This window comes from Corvus brachyrhynchos, unplaced genomic scaffold (genome assembly GCF_000691975.1).
Source record: "Corvus brachyrhynchos isolate BGI_N302 unplaced genomic scaffold, ASM69197v1 scaffold101, whole genome shotgun sequence".
Taxonomy (NCBI): domain Eukaryota; kingdom Metazoa; phylum Chordata; class Aves; order Passeriformes; family Corvidae; genus Corvus; species Corvus brachyrhynchos.
The window spans coordinates 15,851,334-15,873,944 of NW_008237239.1; the positions used below are offsets into that span (position 1 = coordinate 15,851,334).

The window sequence follows — 22,611 nt, forward strand, 5'->3', positions numbered from 1 at the left end:
TTCCTGCAGATGGCTGTAGAACTCTGCAAGTTTATCACTACTGAAGGCTTCAGCTAATGCAGAGGCTTGATGAAAGTTTTTAAGTCAACTTCTTTCATGAGACATCACAAAAAGACCAAAGTTAACTGGTTTGCATTTTAGAAGGGACTTGAGAGAATTATTTTGAAGGGGAAATCTAACTGAAACTGTCAGTTCTCAGTCTTAAAACATGGATAAAAAATACATATTCATATGGGAATGATTGTAGGAGAATGCAGTAGGGACGACAACTCACTTTTAAGCTTGAAATTCCTGGGCAATTTCTTACAAACTGAAATAGAGTAGGGAGAGTGTGAAGCAATGTTCACAGCAGCAGTTAAAGATGGAAAAAACAGAACTCGATTGTGGAACAGAGAAACAAGCCAATAAAATGATTAAAAAAATGGAATGTGTGGAACAGCTCAACTTCATAAAAATCAAAAAATACTCTGTTATTTAAGTACCTTTCACACAAAAATATCACATAAATGATTCTCCTTACACAGAATGGACCTGTAGCACAGCCTATCTTGTTTTTACAGGGCTTAAAATGCAGACACTGCTGTATCTGGTGTCCAGTGGAACACATCCACTAGTGCTGCTTAAATAAGGGAGTTTGGAGGAACTTTAATTCTTCCAGTACATTCCAAAATTACCACAAGTGACAGACAATGGCTTCAAGAGCATCAGAGTCAACGGAACAGTTTATGATAAGTTTAGAGGTAAACACCATTAAAACCCTATTATATATGTCTTTCCAAACATCTCATAACACTAATAGCTAATTAAATTAAGACAAACATAAAATTCTACATTTCCATTTGATTGAGTCTCCAGAAGTATGGATTACATTAAAAGGTATCACTCCAAATACATGTACTAAGCGACTGGGGCTGTAAATTTGGGAAGACTACTCTGTATTATCTAGGTATAACAAAATACTTAATCTTTGCCTCTGGCATGTGTATCAATCTAACCACAGAAAAGATGCATGATGATTTCATAATATTACACTGAAACATGCAAGGCAGGTTTGTTTCTGAGGAAAAATACATTAAAAAAATGGCTAAGGAATTTTGTAAGGAAAGATGTCTTCTTTCCTTTGTGGTACACAGCTTGTCAAAACATGAATGCAGCTCCTGGTGTCTACTTGAACACCCAGAGAAGGGTAGCATGTGCAGTAATGCATCTGCCCCATGGACAGTTAGAGAGGGATGGTTCCTTGTCCATTCTAAAGAAGGCACTTGCCTTCTTTTGCTCTTTTGCTTTCTTGTCACTTTTCTCAGACAATATGAAATCAGTTCCATGCATGATTCCTCCTCGCCCTTTACAAACAATAAAGCTTTTCTTCAAATTTGTCTAAAGAATGACATCATCTATATAATAGATTGCTTCACTTACCTCTGCTAGTGTGAAAACCATTACACTAACCGGAAGAGCTATGCACTTTATTTCCCTTTTATTACATCTTAAAAAGATGTGATAAACCCATGCAACTCTATCAAACTCCTTTCATACAATGTCAATCTGTTCACAACATAACTTCAAGCATAAGGGTGACACACCTGTATTATTGAAGGTCCTAGTGCAATCCTGTTATGACTAGAATACAATCTTTCCCTGGCCCATCAGATTACCTCATCACTTAGTAAATACAATATCCTAGCACACTCCTTTCTGTTATCTTTAGCAGCACTTTTGTCATTCAAACACAGTAGTTGTCCAAAATTTATCTGAACACTAAAAATCGACACATTCAACTTCACACTGGCATAATTTTAGTGCACATGATGGAAAACAAAAACCTGCATCACTACGTATGTTCTGACACCCATACTCAAGTCACTTATGCACTTTATTTGTGAAAAGAGACCCTAAAAAATAATTCTGTAGTAGAGGCCTACTGCCCTAAGAAAGGATAATGCATTGTTTTTTCTTGGTTCTAATTAGTAATTTAAGCATATGTTCAGCATTTAACTCTAAATGTTTGCCTTTTCCCCAAGCTCTAAGACAGCTGTCCAAGATGTGAATGCCAGAAAACATTTAAATATCAACATCTGTTGAATTATGTTAATTTAGTGTAATATAATTGGGCATGAGTTGGAATTGATCAAAAGTATATGAATTACACAAAGGCAAATCCAAACCAATATCTTGGTGTACAAACAAGTCACCAAGGAACACTGAGGAAATAAACCCAAAAAATACACTTCTGTCAAAAATTACACAGCAAAAAACTTTCAGTTTTCTTCAACAAATGACATGATTTCACATTTTCAATACAGGAAATTAATATTTATACTAACTCAGAATATAAATTTCATATTCATTTAGAATATTTCTAAATATTTTTGATAGCAAGTTCCATTATTGTTTTGTGTTAAGCAGTACATGATTAAAAAAATGCTCCTATTTGTGCAATGGTGAAATGCAGTTTGAAAATAGGTCACAGTAACAGACTGTCATCCTGTTACAGGACAATATTGTTTCACAAATTCTGAAGCAAATATTCTTTGGTTTCTTCTTCATCTTGCAACAACACTGCTGCTATTTGAGAGATATGGGCCTCGATCCTCCACATCCAGAAGTGTTTTAGAAAATATCTTTATGACTTGAGCAGTAAACATGGATTTGAACAGACACTTTAATGGAAGGACTTGATAGTGTACTCAGCTACACCATTTCTTCCAGGTATTTCTGGATACATATTTGTTTACCAAGTATGATATTCACTAAATAAACTTAGCATGGGACAAATGTATTTTGTCAAAAAGATTTTAAAAACCACATTTTAAAGTTCTGGATTACAGTCATATAGAGTTAGGTTAAATTATTGCAAACATTAGTGTTGCATTCAAAATGTTTTATAACAGGTAAGGAACAAGAAGCAACATTAAAAATCCAAGTATGTAATACAGTAGCTCAAAAATGGAGGACAAAACATGAAAATTGTATGTAATTTGAAACAAACTATCCAAATTTTCATCTAAACGCTTTCTCTCCTTACACAAAACCACAGTCTGGATAAAAGTCAGTGTGCCTATGCCTCAGAATTTTAATGAATGTGCACCAGGGGATACTGATTTACACATATGAGATTCAGGGATCCTTTTTAGTTTAGTAGGAACCTGATGTAAGACTCGCACAATTTGATGTGCAATAAAACCAGAAAGAGGGAAGCCCACCCTTCCTTCATGCACACCTATTCATCTTCATCTTTATGGTATGCAGCTTTAATGTGCCTTTATGGTGGAACACAGAGACACAAAACCAAATTTCCCATGGTGGGGGAGACAATGGGACAAACGAGTAGTGGAAAACCAGAGTGCAAAACAACCTCCTTGACTGCAGTGCTGCCTAACCACAGGTTAAACAGTTTGGGGAAGGACAGTGCAAGTCCCTGTGCACAGCTCCTCCTCAGACCTTACACAGCAGGAGGGGTCTTCAGACCTCTGGAGTGCAAATTAAGTTTATCCTTATGCCGTTAGTATTTTAATAGGTAAGCTGAGACAAGCAAAGTTTGAGCTGTGGAGCACAAACTTATGCAAAAAGACAGCAAGACAGAGTATCTAATGCAGGTGAATGTGAGAAACAAGCACACCATGTGCTAAAATTTGGTTACTTCAAAGTGAGAAACTTGCTATCAGTTCATTCAGGGGAAAAATTCAATCCAGATAGTACATGAGGAAGATCCAGAGGTACATAATTTTTAGAGGTCATCTGATTTTTTTACTGTAAGTGTTTTTAAAATCAGGAAGTATTAACTTCCCGTTAAATACATGCTCTTCATGTACCTGGAATTCCATTTTAAATGACAAATTTTCAGTATCATTTAGCAGCTTGTTTATGTACCTTATTATAAAGTATATTAGATTCTAGTGCAAGAACAACAAAATTCAGCTTGTGGTTTTGTACCTAATTTTGCATTAAAGATGCCAAAGAAATTGCTCTGATGGAATTAATGGAAAAACGTATTTTCATAACAGAGCCTGGTTCAAAATTTCTTCTATTTTTGTGAAGTTCTCATTATGGAAGTCCAGTTAAAAGGCAACAGTTTAAAGACATTAGGTGATTAATGGCCATTTATTCAACAGATACTTTAAATCTATCCATGAAACACTACTGAAGCTCAAAGATTTCCACAAAATTAAAGCATCACACATTGGCTACACTTTGAAATAACAATTAAACTCTCATCGCCCTGTCCTCCTCTCCCAAGTGAAAATCCTTCCAGCACCTTAAAAATAAGGCAACAGTACAGAAAACTCAATCAGGAATTGCTGTCTCCCAAAACAGCACCATCTTTTATCCTTTCCAGAGAAGAAAAATACTAAACTGATGGAATAATGTTGTCCCTGAGGGTGACAGCAAGGGAGGGAAGCAATGTGTCCTCAAACATTCACATAATTTAATCTGGAACTGCAAATATTATTAAGCAGCAATCATAACAGCACAGTTACTGCTTCATGGCACTCCAAAGAGGAGATAAAACTGCTTAGTTGTTAATTTCTAATGATGTAAACACATTTGGATTTTAATGTTGTATCTGAATCTCCTGCATTATTAGCTCTGGGGTTACAAGACATTAACTTACTACCTTTAATAATTTTACACTTGAATTAAAAGGTGTGTTTAAATATGACTTTATTTTAAAGTATTTTTGTTGAGAATATGTGTTCATGTGATAGCAGAAGCAAATCTCCTAATAAAACAGCTATGCATTCCTTTGCTTTTCTGCAGTGTAAGTATGTGCACGTGTTCGTGTATAATTTTCAAAAACTGGCTGAATTTACCTCCTCTGGTATTGTAATTTCATTCCACAAAAGCTACATTAAACAATTACAGTTCTTGTAATTAACCAGTAGTCTAATGTACAGTTTTCTTATCCCAATCCATTAACAGCTGCTCAAAAAATGTAGTAATTAATGGTTTCATTTATTTTTGGCAACCTGCACCTCGACAAATACAGATGACACGATGGGAAAGAGGGAGCAGGCAGAATCCTTGCACATCTTTGTCTCTTTAGAAGACCAAATAAAGAGCAGCTGTAATGTTATTTGTCATATCTGTGTAAAAAAGTACTGTTCCATATCATCAGATGAAAATGAACAAGTGCTCTACAAATGCACGAATAGGGTTTATCCTTTAAAACTGGGACAGACAAAAAGCTGCAATTTTAACCAAAACAATTACAGTCTTTTGTAAAGCTCTCCTCAGGTTTGGTGCCATTTTATCTATTACAAGCTTTCTTTAAATACTAATTCCCAGAGAACACATTTATAAGAAGTGAAAAGACGTGAGAGTCATTCTCTTGTATCAGCACAAGCACAGAATTAAACTGGACTGAGAAAAACTAGGGAAAGGAGGGAAAGCAAGAGTTGCAAAAACCACAGGGAATTTCCGTCAGTGTTGTTTGCCATGGCAGGAAAAGACTTCAAAGACTTCTGGCCAGCTCAGGTGATCACTGGAGGACTGGCACACAGTCCTCCTGGCTCACTACAGTAAAGGCCAAGTAGGGAGCTCCTGCTGATTTTTAAAGAAATATCAAGGTACTATCTCTACCTCAAGCTATGGTCTACTTTGCAGCCACAAGAATTGGCTAACTAGCTCATGCTAAACTGCTGCTACATAGATTAAATTCTTAACACAGCCTCAGTTAGGTAGCTGAAACCTGACATGTAAAATTCTACTCTACCTTGAAACCACTTTCATGAGTACGACTTAATCTTCTTTCAAGCCAGGAATGAACTGCATAGGAACTAAAAGTAGATTTTTTTTTTCCTCTTTCAGACATCTCTGGGGAAAACACTGGCATGTGGAAAGACAACAAAGAATTATCAAGATTCAACCCAAAAAAATTACTAAGTGGTAAAAATTTGGGCGCTATTTTCCTTTCAGTTTCTCAATTCAGGCACGTATCAAATTACAGTTACAATACAGTAAGAAAAAAAAATACGTAGATGAAATAACTCAGGTACTTAACAGGAGCAGACTACAAAAGAAATATGACACAAGACCTCTATGTAAAGGAAATGATTCCACGACAGTAACTTATTCAGAGTCCACTGTTTTCCCAACCTGCAATTCTCTTGCTTCTAGTTACCTAGTTATGGCATTGACTGTATGACCAAAGGCAAAATATGAAGTTGGTTAAGTATCCTGCTTATTCTGTTAAATGAGGATAAAAGTACTTCCCCTCTTCATAAGGGGGCTGTGAGGATAAGTACATGAGGTATTTAAAGACAGAGAGATAGTTGTGTGATGGATGTCCCCCCACATAGTTAACAATGCAATCACATGTTCAAAATCATGTTACAGCAGTTCAGCAAAATATCCTTCAACACTGTCCCCGTTGCTGATCAAAGGAATCTTAGCCATGGGGAATCTCCTTTAGGTAAAACCCTTCTTTTGTAAAATTTTAAGGAAGTGACTTAAGAAAACGTATTTTACCTCATGAGGGGAGCAGGCAAAGAGCCCATGATCAGCTCTGGCAGTTCAGCTGCCAAGCAGCAACTTGTTAACTCCCCGTAACTCAATCATGTTTGCCCACTGCCTCGGGCTACAGACAGACATTTGGTCTGCTAACAACTGCACCAGATGAAGACATTACTATCCCAAGCTATTTGTTATCACGCATCTGCTGGAGATTATCAGCTCCACAGCTCTGCTGGAGGAAGAAATCGTGTGAGCACGCCTTCATATGGTTTGTACAAAACCAGCCAATTTAATTTAAATAGGTGAGTTGAGCTAACCAGGCTGGTTTTGCCCAAAGCACATTAAAAAATTCAGACAAAAAACGTTCTCTACTGGCAAAAGAATAGGGGATGAAAACAAGGAGCTGGAAGAATTATCTATCCTTTAAGCAGTGTAGCTGATTTGGAGAGGAGACCATTCCCATCCTAATGCAGAGAGATAATATAAACAGAGAACATTTTCCAAGGCTCTAGAGGAGAAAGAAATGCAACTTTTTAAAGAGCCTTTTTCAGTACTGTTAATAATCTAAATAATGAATGGGAAAACTAAATATTTGCAGATTAAATCTTACCTGTATAGGTAGCATAAATAGATAGATATATTGAACTGTATCAGTGTAATATAACCTATCCAGGTTCTAAGTTTTGTAGTGCAGGACTGTCCCCCACATCTGGTCTGCCAGTAGCCATATCAACAGTTCTCTACAATCTATCTTGGCACTAGCAAAAGTTCATGTTAGTTTGTACAGGATTAGATAATTATCATTGATTTTGACAGAAGAAATCTAAGACATTAAACCCAGTACAGTAAAGCTCATCCCAGACAGTATGATTCCACCACAATGAGACAGCTGCAGACCACTGCCATGTTTAGAGCTCCACACCTTTCTGATGTATTTACACAGTAAATTATTCCACAAGTCACTGATCTAATGTAATAAGGGTATTTACATATTGTCTACATGCTGAGACAAGAACTGTGTTCAGTCATCCAAAAGGGGTAAGAAAAGTCAAGGCAAGCATAGAAAAATGTGTGTGTACACATCTCAAGACACATATGAAAAACAAAAGAAAGGTCTACCAGAATAGCAAATGAACAAGAAATGCCGTTATCTGAAAACGATACAAAAAAAAAGACCCGCAGAAATTCAGTCTTGCAATAAAAACAGCTGTATTCTGGATAAGTACAATAATTTTACAGAATGTCCAAAACTTGTCCACTGCTGCTCTTCTCTCACTGCATTTAGCAACAAAGAGCAAGACAATTTAAGGTCAGAGCCACTACTTTTTGTACGCCTCTTTTTAAGGGATTGCTCATCTGAAGTAGCTGGAAGTGTCCATATATGTTTAATATATACCATGTAAACAAGACTGTATGCTTTCATATTCTAAGACAGCAGATGGCCTATTAAAAACATGAGTTTTGTAGTACTTTGAATTTTTTTTTTAAGTCACTTCAAGTTTCTATAGTAGACAGAGAGAATGGTGGTTTTCTGAAAGAGCACAAGTAATTATTTTGAAATAACCTGACTTATTTGGATGAATCTGGACTGCGTACATCATGTACCTTGTAATACATTGTAACAATAGTTTATGTAAGTGCTACTTTAACAATATGGGTATTTTTTTGAAAATGCTAATCTTCACTTATCTGGATTTGACATGTATTACTTCTACACAAAACTGCCACATCTTTATTGGGATAAGAGTCTATTAAGGTACTGTTGACTGGACACGAAGAGAGGTTGAAGATCACTTCATGTATTTAATGCCACTTTACAACTCTCTCTTCTAACTGCTTGTGCAGGTAACAAACAGTTCCCAAGAGCTTCATTGGCCAGGATAACAAACATATAAGTTATGATTCTGAATTCCTCATACTCTGTTTTATTTTGCTACAGCATAAAAAAGACCCTAAAATGACTCTGAATATAATCTGTTCCTTACTGCTCACTTTATACCCACTTTATACTCTCAAGTTTCCTGTGAGCACTCTGATAGTAAGAGTGCATTTATGGTGAAAATTCTATCTAAAGTTAACTCATTCAAAAGTTTGGAGTGAAAATATCATTTACAAGTGCACTTGCAAGAAAATTATGCAGAAATTTTCAGAATTTTAATATAAAAGGTTTGATAGACAAAGATAATCAAAATTTCTATAGATGAATGACTGACACTTCTGTAACCTATGTTTGAGAGCATGTAACCAGAACTTCTATACAATGAAAAAAATTCATATTTAATATGCATATTTAAAAAAAAAATTGGTCTCCCTTTCCAGGTAATCAGCAAGGCAAGTATCTAAGAATATTAAAATCTTTGGTCTGAGTGACTGCATATATACTAAAAAACAACCGGTTGACAGAAAATTGTCTCAAGTGGTACCATAGAATCACATGATGATATAAATTTATTACAACTTTTTGAAGAAAGTAATTTAATGGCACATTGCCATCTTTACAGGACAACATAAAAATTGTGTAAGGTGTTGTGCATAGCATGGGAAGCATTTCTGTAGCTTCTCATTTGAAAAAAATGCTAAAATTAAAATAATTATTTGGTAGAATGGATTCAGCAGGTGACTTGCACATTAAAAAACCCCTCTAGAAACAGACTCCTATATCAGTAAGTTCAGTCTTGAAGTTTTTGTCTTTTGAGGGGAAGGAAAGAAGATGGAGATAGAAGTAGATTTGTTTTTATTAAGTCTTCACAATGAAATGTTTATTGTCAAAATATATGAACAATTTAAGTGTTACAGTATTTGAGTTATCTTCTTGATTTCAGATATGCATAATATAATTTTATATGTTTCCAGCACTTAACTTACATGCCAGAAGCACAAACCTTACTTTGGCACCCATTTAATTCTGATGTTCTAGAGATTAAGTTTGGCAAATGCAGTTGCATTATAGTCACCAAAAAAGGTCAAACACTCATACATAAGGCAAAGATTATGCCATTCAAAAGAAATTCTTGAAAGTAAGTTACAAATAAACCCAGGAGACCTTTGAAAATACCCCAAAAGAATAGTGTAAGTTTATATAAAGATTTGAGAAATCACCAAATACATCAAGTGTACTAAAGGCAGCTGCCACATTAACTTACCTGCTGGCTGTTTTTACAGAGCTGTTCTTCTTGTGTCCCCTCTCCGAGCGGTTGTCTCGCAAGAGCTGAAGCTGTTAAAAGAAAACATGTTCAGAAGAGTCTCACAAACAGTGCCTTCATTTGCTTTTTAGAATTTTTATTCTGACAGTGCAATTATTTCCTCTCTTGAGTAATCTGTCAATAGTTTTCACCCATGACTGAGATGGACATTAACAGAATTTTACAATAGTAGCTAATATGTAAATATATATATCCCACCAATTTAAAATGCCTGAATAATTGAAAATGTAAGAATTAAAGCATTTTCAAAGCATATTAGAAAGCCATGCAATCACAATTTCACAATTAACTTATCTGTAAAATTTTACAATTTTCACAATTTCAATTAAAATTTTTGAAGTCATATAATTAGAACTGTTTGGAGGACACTTAACTTATAAAAAATTGTTCAGGTTAGCACTTGTATCTAAGCAGTTATGAAACAGTTGTAAACTCTTCTAAGCCCCAGGAGCTTTAGTAATTTGCAAGTTGCAGAATCAACAAAAACACAGTATTAAAGCTTCCTGTAATAGTGAGGAAGTAGGAATAGTGAAGGATTTGTTTAACTGAAACAGTGACTCAGCTTCTGAAACAAGCTGTGATTTATTTTGTTTATTTTTAGACAAATAAAGGAAGACTTTTCATTCAGATGCCAACACTCAAAATTGTATTTCCAGCATTATGACATTTGTCAGACGAGTCAAGGCACACTGACAGTAAAAAATAACATGTACATGCATGAGAATGCTATACTAAAGAAATTGAAACTGGACAGTATAAAAACTCCACAAATGTTGTTTGAAATGTCTCATATATTGAAGAAAAATTAGAATGAAAGACTGTTTAGAAACAAAGGAGAGGCAAATCGACCTAATATTCACAGCAAAGACACTTGAAAATCCTGTGGAAATTAGGAAATGATCAACTTTGAGACTTGGACAACCAACCCTTAATGTTGTAGATGACCATGGACTCCAAAAAAATGCCACCAGTTTGAAAAACTGAACAATTTCTCCTTAACTCTCTACAGCTTCCCTCTTGTACAAGGAATGCTTCTTGTAATTTCAACTATCTAGTTCTCAGACGCAGTAGTTTACTATATAAATAAATTTAGTGAGAATTTTATTGGTTGTCAAAATTACATTACACCATCACACTCATTTCTTTTCTTCCTCTGTCTTAAAAAAAGCTCAAACCCATTATGTACCAGTAACATCTATAATTAGTGACATTAGCTTTACTTCACCATTGCTTAGTAATCTGTAAATTACAAATTCAGTTAACTTCAGATAAGCTCTGAAAATACAGCTCTTAGGAAAGACGGAAAACCCCACATAAAATATAAAATTAACTCAAATCTGCTATTATCGCAGAAAAATTGATTAATTCATCAAACTCATGGTAACCTAGTTTTTTTTAGGTGATCCTTACACTAGAAAATTTATTTCAAAATAATGAGAGTTAAATGTGAATTATATAAAGCTGTCTATTTAGAGGTGAAGTGTCAGTCAGCTTATTGTAACATGCTGGAATCACAATTTACAGCTAAAACTACTGTGCTTTATCCACTCTGGCAGTTTTGGGTAAGTAGTATTGCTTGCTCTGGAGTTCAAAAGAAAGGGGAGGGAACAGGAAAGGTTTAAACTATGACTTACTGGAGCTACAAGAGTTCATGATGGATCATCTGAAGATGAACCTTCCAAAGACTCTTCAGACTTTCTTTCCTTTTGAAGTTTGAAATCTTATTTACATTTGCAAAAGTACCAGCAAACTGGCACAGATCTAATGCAATCAACTGTTAAATCAACTTTTTCCAACTTAAAAAAATGGAAAGTTTGTGTTAAATTTCAATGTATTGATGATATTTTCAGCTACTTTTATTTAGCAGTTGAAGTTAACTACACATCTATGGAATGAGAGCAGATTTATTCTCACATTTTATAGTCCTGGACAGTATGTTCTGTTTAGACCTCACTACCATCCACAAAGAGAGGTATTCCTCCATGTCTGAAGACAAGCTAAAGAACTAAGTGCCATGTTGCTAATCAAACATTAAATATGGCTTCACATTCTTGCAACCACATCTCTAGGCTTGGATCTCCCAGGGACTGCACTGTAGGGGCTCAGCAGACAACATAGTAAGGTATTTTCACCAATATCTGCACCATGATGGAGATGTAACAGTTCTTTTTTTTACTGCAGTAGGCATTTTAACCAATGAAATGCAGAAAAAAGGAATTGAAGATCTTCCTGTAGAAGGCTCCCCACTTGTGTAACTGGTTCTATATTTCTTGATTTTGGGAGCGAAACATTTTGCTTTCCAGCATTTTAAGAAATGTAACATTTGGAGATACCACAACTGACAAAATCATTAAAAAAAAAAAAATCAGAATTTTCATTTAAACACTAAAACCTCAAAAATACTTAAGTGAAATTAAGTGACTAATTAAAGATTTTTAATTAAGAGAATTTTGGAAATGCACTGCTGTTAATACGTTTGCTTAAAAGAAGATATGAAATTATACCTGCTTTGTTTGCAATGTCTTAAAATATTAGCCCACTACCTCTGGAGTAAAGTTCTTTATACATCTCAAGTAAACTGTTCTTGATCAAAGCAGTTCTTACCTGGCTGTGTTCCTTTCTAGCCCCAGGGCTAAACCAGTGACTGTGGGAGAAAAAGAAAAGACAGGTTTAACAATATAACTAACAAAGCACATGCTATCATATGACCAGTCTGTGCATGCTTTTGGGTATTTTATTGCCTGCCAGGAAAATACAGCCATTGGCTATGCTTTATTTTAATGGGGTATTTTTATTGAATGCTTTAAGTTTGTAACAGTTCTGAAAGAATGCATCACAGTTTCACTTCTGAGCAGCTGCTGGCTTTATAGGTAATTATATTTTGTCAAACAAGCTAAAATAATACGTAAATGATGGTATTTTAATATACTACAATGCACATGCTATAAATTAAAGTAATTCCATATTTAGTACTGAAATGGTACTTATTAATGATTATAGCTGAAAAGACTTTAAAGCAGTTTGGACTACCTGATAGCTGTTAATGTATTATTTCACAAACTGAGGTCTGAGTTTGAAACTAAAGTGAAATGCCAAGTCTGTAGTCAAAACCTAGTGGCTTCATATCTCCATACAACTGCAAAATTGTGACTATTGGTAGCTTTATTTCATAGAGATGGAAATTCAGATTAAGATTTTGACATACAGGGATGTCACAATGTGCCTCTTCCCTCAACAGCAGTAAAAGCATAATAATACTGGCTCACATACACACTGTGGTCACACAGAACTGAACTACCATCTGAATGGAGCTGTAGCAAGCATCATACAAACCTGCACACTTGCAAAAGGAAAAGGAGAAAGAAAAAAACCCCCTACAGCAAGGGGGTCTCAAGTTACATACATGTAGTATCTACATACTATTTGTGTAAGCAAGCAACAGGTTTTGGTCAAAGGATAAAATAATTCCATCCATTGAAATACTGCACAAAAAGAGCATCCCACTATCTGCTATTATGCTTGCACATTCCTCTAGAAGTGTAACCAAAGATTACAAGCTTAACTTAGCCATGCTTTTTCTAAAACAGTTCCATTCAATGCAATTTAGCCCCATTTTCTCCCCCAAGCAGCCACATAATTACACTTCAATTTTTACTTTAATTAGTATACTGAAAAGATTCAGATTCCATGGAACTGTCTGGTTTAAATCCCTTTTAATTTTCAAGTCACAAATCTGAAAGTTTTGTGGCTTTTTGTCACTCAACTTTTCTGAGTTTGATAATGAGCAGCCAACCCTCTCATTCTTGCATAAAAGACCAGCTGTCACCCAAACCTCCATACTGCTTTTTCTACTTTTAAGGTGATTAAGGAAAAGGAGATGGAAGTGAAAAAGGAACAACAGCAGTAAAGTAAAAAGTATACCTTGAGACAAGGTAGACATCTATGTATTTTGGACATGAAACATTCATCAATTGTACTCAGGAATTCAAAATCTGGTGAAAACTGGGAGATTCCATGTACACACAACTTTGACACTGTTTTTTACCATTTTGTCCATTCCCTTAATTACAGTATTATTTGTTTGCTTGTCTTTTTAAGTAAAGTAAGTAAAAGTAAAACCCATAAAATAACAGTTGAATTACTGGTAGAAATCGGTAGAAATAACTTACAAAATCACAACCTCTTGAATTTACACACGCATTATCAAGTTATGAGATGAAACAGAGGTGGATTAGAGGTGTAAAACAGTTGGTACTGAGGAGCTGATGTTTGTAGTACCCCTGGTTTGGCAAGTTTTGTTTTAAACTGTGGATGATGTATCTAGTAGCAGTTAGAACATATAAATATATCTCCAAATATACAAATTATATATAATTTCCTCATCATGTATGTCTATGTTTTAGAGTTTTGTTTTGAAAAATAAAGGAAAATATAATCTTCCAAGTGTTCAAAAGATGTAACCAATAAATAATGCTGCTAATGTTGTCAGCGGAAGAGAATAAGAGTTTACAGTAATGACACACTAGAGTAACTAAAGAAAGTGAATTACATTCCCTATTTACAGGTGTTTAAAAAACGAATTCAATATCTTTTTGTGAAAATTATTATAAACTTCTTCCTCACACGATACATCATGTGAAAGACTCGATAAGATGCTTCTGTATTTGCATACATTCAAGCTTGGCATTTCTGAATTTCTCTTTAGAGAAAAACAAAACAAGTATTTTCGAAGAACCCATTTTTGCTATCCAGCCTTAAACAAGTTTGCATTTTAGGAAAGGATACTTAGAAAGTTCATAAAAAGACATTTACAAAGACCTGAATTTCATGTTTCCTTAAGAAACAAAAAATGAAATAAAAAAGATTTTAAGTACTCTTATTAAATAAAGACCATCAGGTAAACTGAGCTGCGGCTCTCATCACATTTGTGCAGTTGTAAAATGTGGCTTTGAGACAGAGGTACCATTGTAAAGCAAACCATAGCAAAAAGTTGTAACTCCCATCACTGGTACTCACTCATGGTGAAGAGAATCCTGGGACAAGTGAACTGTTTTCCTGCTACCACCTGGTCCTGGAGTTATCTAATGGAAACATAAAGGAAAAATGTCTTTGAATAATGGGGCAGCATATGCACAAAATGGTTGCTTATTAAGAAAATACATCACAAACATTAAACACAAAATAGATTATACTAACACATTGTACTAAATACAGTAAATGCAATTAGCAATATCTGCAATTTTAAAGTAAAGCCTGAGTGCAGAAAGTGCTATATGAGATTAAGCAAAATCCTTTATGTGTAATTCTGATTGGATGTCAGACATAAAGACACAGACATCAAGGACCTAAGTTACTTTTCTGTAAAGTCCATGAGGTACTTTACTTCCAAAAAATGAAAATTAGATGTTTTGAAAATCATCGGCAATATACTGTCCTTATTTATTGCTCATACAGCAAAAAATTTATTAAAAAAACCCCTCCCAACACAAAACTTTGGAAATTCAAGTTGACAGGGGATAGAAAGCAAAGGTTAAATAATTTTTACCACACTGTACTGTAGTCCTTGTCCAGTGCTTTATATAAGCTGAAACCTAAGATATGTGATAGTGTCAACTGAAGAATGATCTTCAGAATGCACGAGAGCACATGCAGACTTTTGCTGATGATGACATTCTGATATTGCTCAAGAATGGATTCAAACAGCTTTATTCTTATTTTTGCAAAATGCTTAATTCATGCCCATGTGTAGATAGGTAAAAGCAGAAGAGTAAGAGACAACACATGAGACATATGCTCAAGGAACTAGAGCAGCAGGCAAACTCTTCCTGATGGAAAGAATGAAGGAACAAACTTTCAGTTCCTTGGACACAGTTTTATAATCAGGAGATAACCAGAAGTGGAATGAAGTCAGATGTTGGGCCAGTTTTGACAAGAGACCACAAAAGCTCAATGGTAATATATTTACATGGCTCAGGCTTGCCAAAAGTACGTAAGCTGGAGATTCATGGATAAAAGCAGCCTACTCGTCATTAGAAGAATAATGAGCTCAACTCTTAAGTGAAAATATCCCTATTAATGTGGTTTTGTAATGGAGAAAAGGCAGGGCAGTCAGAGCTCCAAGTCTGGAAGACTTTCAAAGAATGCTTGCTGAATAATTTGAGAGCTCCAAGTGGTTAAAGTATTTGAACAAAATCTGCTTCTTTGACCTGAAGAATGATGTCACTCTAGGCTGAATTGAGAAACAATAAAGTGCTGTCACTTTTCTGGCTGATGGGGATTAAGAAGAATTGGTAGTATCTTACCACTGAAAAATCTATGCAAGCATACAAATCATAGTAGAGGAAATCACGGCAGCTACCTGGGAGAACATCACCTACTGCTTTATGCCCATTTGGAATTTACTGTTTTACTAGACTGATCAAGGCCTTACACAGCCACGGGATGATAATAAAACATTGACCAAATGCTACTGTTTCAATGTCATGGTTCATCTAATAATAAAACTGAGAAATGGCCATTCACAAAGACAGACATGGAAATATAAACCAACATTTTAATATGTAATTTCCAAATTTTAAGATTAATAACTAAACTGTTACTTTAACACTACAGGTAAGCATGCAGCTCAGCTCTTGAGAGTTATATCCTGCATTAATCTCAAAATGAGGTTTTCATGCTATTCCAGTGGGTATCCCTGGAATATAGTAATCCATTTTCTACACTGTGGCTGTAAGAAAAGCCGACCGTGCCTATGTCATGCTTTGTTAGAGGTTCATGATCACATTATCTCATGGTGGACCTGACACTTTTATTCAGTTTACAGTATGTTCTGTGTACAGGCAACTTATTTCCTTTGCCAGGGCTGCTGACAACCTTTTCCACACTATATTAATCTTGTTTACAGACTTTATCTTGGTACAAATATCAGAAAACTGAACTTTTTATCTCAGGGAGAAAATAAACAACATGTTGACAGAAGCAAAAGCTATTTTCTGGACTAAAATTGGTTGTTTACCTGCAGCCATACTTATGGAAACAAGTTTAAGTTTCCAGCTTACTCAAAATACATAATCTGGAATTTAATAAGCATGGAAATTTCAAGAAAATTCACTTGATAAATTGCCAGTTTTAAAATAATATAGAAACCACAGAAGTATGTTTTTCCACCAATTTATATGAGAATATGAACTTGCTTGGAACACAGTTACAACTGATCACAAAGTACAGAGTTCACATTTCTCCTGCACACTCCAGATGGCTTCAGCTACCACACAGCCACAGAATATCTGTAAAACTAAACTCATAAGGTACACACATACAGACCTTTGCATGAAGCTCAGTGCTGATTATTGTAAGATTCCCAACATGTTAATACAAATTAATTCCTGTTTGCAAAACTTACCCAGGGTGTAAAAAGCTAAACCAAAACCCACTGCCCACCTTCATCTGCTACCTCCCTGTTACAAAAATCTCCAAAGATCTGCTGAATGTCCACAGAAGTGAGCGCCAATGGCTCCAAAGTGACAGCAGGTTACAGGACACTAAAATCAAAACAAATACCCTCTCCCCTGTTCAGATTCTGCATTCATGCAAAAAAAAGCTGTTATCTATCTGTTCATCTGTTAGATGATGATTTGTAATAACATAAATACAGTAGATTTTTTTTCAAATCTTTTGATGGATAAACTTTTGTGGAAAAAAGCCATTGCACACTTAAAAGTGTGCACACACAACATGAACAGAATTCTGACTTCAAAAGTTCCTTCCTATGAGACATTAAAATGCCTAAGAAATTCCAGTATCTTTCAACCTTTTTAGTAGATTTTTAACTACTTAACAGACTATTTAACAATCTGTGTATCTAGAAGTCACACTACCCCATAATCAAACATAATGATAATATACTGGGACATAGGTAACTTAACTAATATAAAAAGTGAAACTATTTAGAACTTTTTCTAATTTAAGACTAGCAGTTTTTAAAAAAGATTATTAGCTGTAGCAAATCACTAGGAATGACATCCTAAGGGATGAGGAACAATATTGACCTCTAAAAAGTGCAAAAGACACAAGTCTTCACACAGACCAATTGTGTTGCACCTCTACCACGGCTTAGTTGCATAAAGCCACAATAAAAGTAGGACTGCAAACAGAAATCAGGCAAATGTTTGAGCTTCCTTGCTTGTCATCTTCCTCCTGGGAAAAAGTCTCTCCAGGAAGAAATACTGCAAACCTGCAGTTAATGTAATTGTTTTAATATTAAAAAAATTTAGGGTTATTTTTGGAACACTTAATTTCTTCTGGCTACAGGTCCTTTCACCACTGCTTGAATAAGATGACAAGGTGATGGCTGCATCCTGTTTACAGAATCCCTGAGACACAGGTACTTCAACTCAGAGACAAAGTACTCCTGGTTTGCAAAGATTGCTTTGCCTGAGAAACTATGACCTAAACTGATGAACACAGAAAAATGGAACAGTATTCAAGTTTTGCCTCAGAATACACAACTCTATAAACTGCTGCCCAAGACCACAGAATTACAGAATCACTACAGTTGGAAAAGACCCCCAGGACCATCAAGTCCAACCTTCAATTGAGTACCACCATGCCCACTAAGCCATATCACAAAGTGACATGTCCACTCATTCTGTGAACACGTCCAGGGATGGCAACTCCATCATTTTCCTTGGCAGCCTGTTCTAATTCTTAAGCACTCTCAGTTTTTTCCTAATATCCAACCTGATCCTCCCCTGCCAGATACTACACATGACAAACTTCAGAAGTGATACAAGGAAAAATGTTGGGATTAAACAGAAAAACGACAAGAAAGGCAGAGGATTTCACTCTGCAAAAATAATATTGAGCACCCCAACTTTTATTTTAAAATGCTAATAATACAGAATAGAGTATTTCAGCTGGAAGGAACCTACACTGATCATCTAGACCAACTGCCTGACCAATTCAAGGCTGACCAATTTTGAGCGTGTTGTTAAGGGCATTGTCCAAAAACACCAACAGGTTTGGGGCATCAGCCATGTCTCTCAGAATCCTGCTTCAGTGTTCCATTACCCCCTTGGTAAAGAAATGCTTCCTGATGTCCAGTCTGAACCTCCCCTGGCACAGCTTTGAACCATTCCCACATGCTGCATCACTGGGTCCCAGGGATGAGAGATCAGGCCATCACTCTCTATTGCCTCTCCTCAGGAAGCTGTAAGAGGTCATCCCTCTAAACCAGACAAGCCTGGTGTCCTCAGCCACAACTCACAGGACATGCCTTCCAGCCCTGTCACCAGCTTTGTTCTCTCCTCTGGACATGTTCAAGGACCTTCACGTCCTTCTTAAACTGTGGGGCCCAGAACTGCACGGGAGGGGAGGCTGCACCAGTGCTGGATACTGCGAGATCATCACCCCATTTGAGTGGCTCACACCACTGAGGGACAGGGAGCAAAGAGGCCACAGCTCAGTCACAGGGTGCTTGAACACTGCCACTTTATATGAACAGGCTAAAGGGTGTCCAAGACTGGAGCCTGTAGAGAACATTATTTCATAAAAAATAATCAATTTACTGGATCAATTTATGCATCTTCTAATTGAATATGATAGTGCTATTTTAATTTACATGTGCTGTTTAAAGTAGTAGTTTAAAGAAAAGGTACTACTGTGCGCCAACAAAAACCCACAACACGTTAACACAAAACAAAAATATGCTACCTGTTACTTAACAATTCTGCTTCTCATTTGAACTGTTTTAATGTTCAGTTACTGAACTGCCCAAAGAAAATCATTAATTATTTTTTAAGACATCTATGATAGAAAGCTCCCAAGTATGGATGTGTTCAAGACTCAGTATTCTCTTAATATTTTAAATAATATAAACAACCCTAATATGCATACTCATCCATACTTCTTGTGCCTTATTTTTTCCCATGTTATCACGCAATCAAGTGAGCAAATACATTCCCTGTTTATAATTTATGTTTATCATAGGGCATAATATTTTTGAAAAAACACAGACTATGTCCTATTCATAACTGTTCCTCAGGTATATTTTCCATTACTGAAAAAGTAAGTTTCTCACAGATTAAGTAATTTTAAACACTGAAAGTGGTATTTTTGCCTCTTGAATTAGATTTTATGCCAAGCTCTCTGTAGCATATGCAATGAAAAGATACTACTGAGCTCATTTTTTGCAGGATGTTATTTCCTTGCTATGATTTGGCGGACTTGGCAGTGCTGGGTTTATGGCTGGATTCAATCTTTCTTACAGGTCCTTTCTAATCTAAATGAGTCTATGATGTGCTTAAAAGAGCCACATAAATAATTATGGAAGTATTTGACTCGAAAGCTTAGCTTAGTCATCACAATTATGGCACATTCATAGCAGGCAAAACCAGTAAAATTCCAGTAAAATTTTGCTGGACACTAATTACCCAAATAAGCTAGCTGCTTTCCTAAATGAAAGAACAGGTTCCTTTTTCTGCTCTATAAATTAACTGCTATGATCAACTACAGCTTAAAAAGTTGTATAGAAAATAAAATTTTCTCAGGCAGGATTTTCGGCAAAGAAGTTGTTTTCCAAAATGAAACGCAATTAAAATCAAATTCTGGAGAACAGGATTTTGCAGAAAATTACAGCATGACAATGTCAAATTCATAATTCACATCTCTGCAATTGTCAATTTATAGGAAATTAAATCAAACTATATCAAGGGAAGAAACAGAGAAAAATTTATTCTCCACATTTTATTGCACTGATCAAGAGCAATACCCATTTATTTTCAGCATCTATTTAGCATTACTCACTTTATACCCCTTCTTCACTAGGAACCTTAGAAAGTACATGCATGTAACAAAGTTCTGGATTTAAAATACATATTTAAAAAAAATATAGATGCACATTTGACTTGGAGCAATATAGAAAATTATGAAAACAAAAATAGCTATCACAGTATACATTACTGGAATATTACCATAACCCTTGCTTGACATTACCATTACATTTTTATTCCCTCTGAAAGCACACTCTTGCTGAAGGGCCCAAACTGACCATTCCAGAGAAGCATCTCTTTAATGTACAGATTACCTTTAAGAGATGCGCAGTCAAACTCTACGAAGTCTCCATGAAGACATGGCTCACTGGCAGAATAGTTCTATACCAGTTTCTTGCTACTCTAGTCATATTTCTTTAAAATTAACCTCTTACTAACACAGTCTTGCAAAAGTCAATGGATCATTGCCATTCTGCTTGCAAAATACATGCAAGTGATATGGAAAGAAAAAAAACTATAAGAAAAATAGGTCAAAAGACATGGACTTTAATCCTAAAATAAACAAGCACCTCCCTGTACATGTTTTCCTGTTTTCTCTTAATGTATTAAAGAAAAAGAGAGAAAATAAGAATCAGTAAGTTTCTTGGCATGACAGAATATGTCCCAGCTCCCCAATCTCTCCAGTGATTCCACACACTGTTAAGAGTTTTCTCTACATTTCTTCTCACACAACTGATCAAACTGCCTCTATCTTCTGATATACAGCTTTCAACTGAATGATTAACAGATCGAAAAGGAATACCATGATATCAGAGACCAAAAGAAGAAAACCCTACCATTGAATCTAGTTACTTCAGAGAAAAATGGAAAATGTAAATCCTATGTATAAAAGCAAAGAAGGGAATTTCTTTGTAAACTTTTGCTATTTCACAGTTTTTCTCTGCTACTTTTAAGATAAAACCTGACTTTGAAGTTAAATAATATAACTTTAAAACAAAAAGGTACTTTTTGAAAAGAGACTGGCCTGGGTATAATTTTTTTGGTTTTTTTTTAAATTGTAACATTGACAGAAAATATCACACATCATGTTTTGTCTTAAATCTTTGGGATTTAAATCAAAGGGACCAGTTTTTACATACTATAGAATAGGGAGAGTAAGTCTGTTTTTAGGTCTGTAGTTCAGTAACACTGGAGGAGCTATTAGAGGAAACAATACTAGTGTATAATGTAACAAAAAAAATTGGTGTATGGAGAAAGCATCAGGTAAACTGAAAATTTTAAGTCTCCCATCTGCAAGGAAGTCAGTATGAGAGTTTCTTCTGAGATTTCTAATATTTAATATGTAATAGTACTACGTGGCACTATTGTGCCAACAGCAGCTAACAGCACTGCAAAAAATGGACTGACTTGTAAGTCTCGAGAAGAAAATATAAACCAGAAATTCTTAGTTTTTATATTTAAATTAAATCAACTCCTTGTAAAAAGGCAAATGTAAGCTCCTCCTGACTGCAAAATCACACGAGACAGCACCACTATTTCAATATTTTATATTAGGAATGGGGAAATCTTCAGTGTAGCTGTGAAACAAAACAATGGCCAAAAGTTTGCTACTTCAGTACTCTGTAAATAGCTAGTATTTAACAAATTTCATTTTAATCAAACCAGACTTACCTTATTTGGGAAACAGAGCTACTAATTAAATGCTGCAATAATATGCTGCATAAATATAAATATATATATATAAATCTTTATTATGATATTTTAGCTGTCTGTTTAGACATAAAACTTATTCTTAGGTGAAATCTTCACTAAATCAACGCAATTTCGATTTCAATAGTGTTGGGACTGTACCCTTTTTAGATAAGAATAATCTAAAATGCTGAAATAATATATTAACTTGTAAAATTATCATCAATAAGTAAGTTACCCACACAGTCATATAGAGAGGAGGAAGGAGCAGAGCAGTGATTAATTAGGCTGCTAGCCTTGATCTGGGAGATGCTGGTTCCATTTGGGAAAAACAGGAAAAATATTTAAACAAGACCCTCCTTTCCCTTCCCCCAAGTAATCTGTAACAGTATTTCCTTACTTTGTTAAAGTAATATAATATAATGACAGTCAAGATTGTACCAGCAACAAAAGATGTCATCTAAGCAATTGCTTTGAGTTTGCTTGAAGTACGAAAG

At 35.3% G+C, this 22,611-nt stretch overlaps 1 protein-coding gene across 2 annotated transcripts in view; it reads right to left on the reverse strand.

Moving 5' to 3' along the window:
- GPATCH2 (G-patch domain containing 2) overlaps nucleotides 1–22,611 on the reverse strand; it is a 120,963-nt gene that overhangs the window by 20,291 nt on the left and 78,061 nt on the right. For both annotated transcript variants that reach the window (XM_008630338.2, XM_017730041.1), the window contains exons 6-8: nucleotides 14,673–14,737; nucleotides 12,261–12,300; nucleotides 9,597–9,667 (exon numbers count right to left, since the gene is read on the reverse strand). In XM_008630338.2, coding sequence (XP_008628560.1) covers nucleotides 9,597–9,667; nucleotides 12,261–12,300; nucleotides 14,673–14,737 — 176 coding nt within the window. The remainder of the gene's footprint in view (nucleotides 1–9,596; nucleotides 9,668–12,260; nucleotides 12,301–14,672; nucleotides 14,738–22,611) is intronic.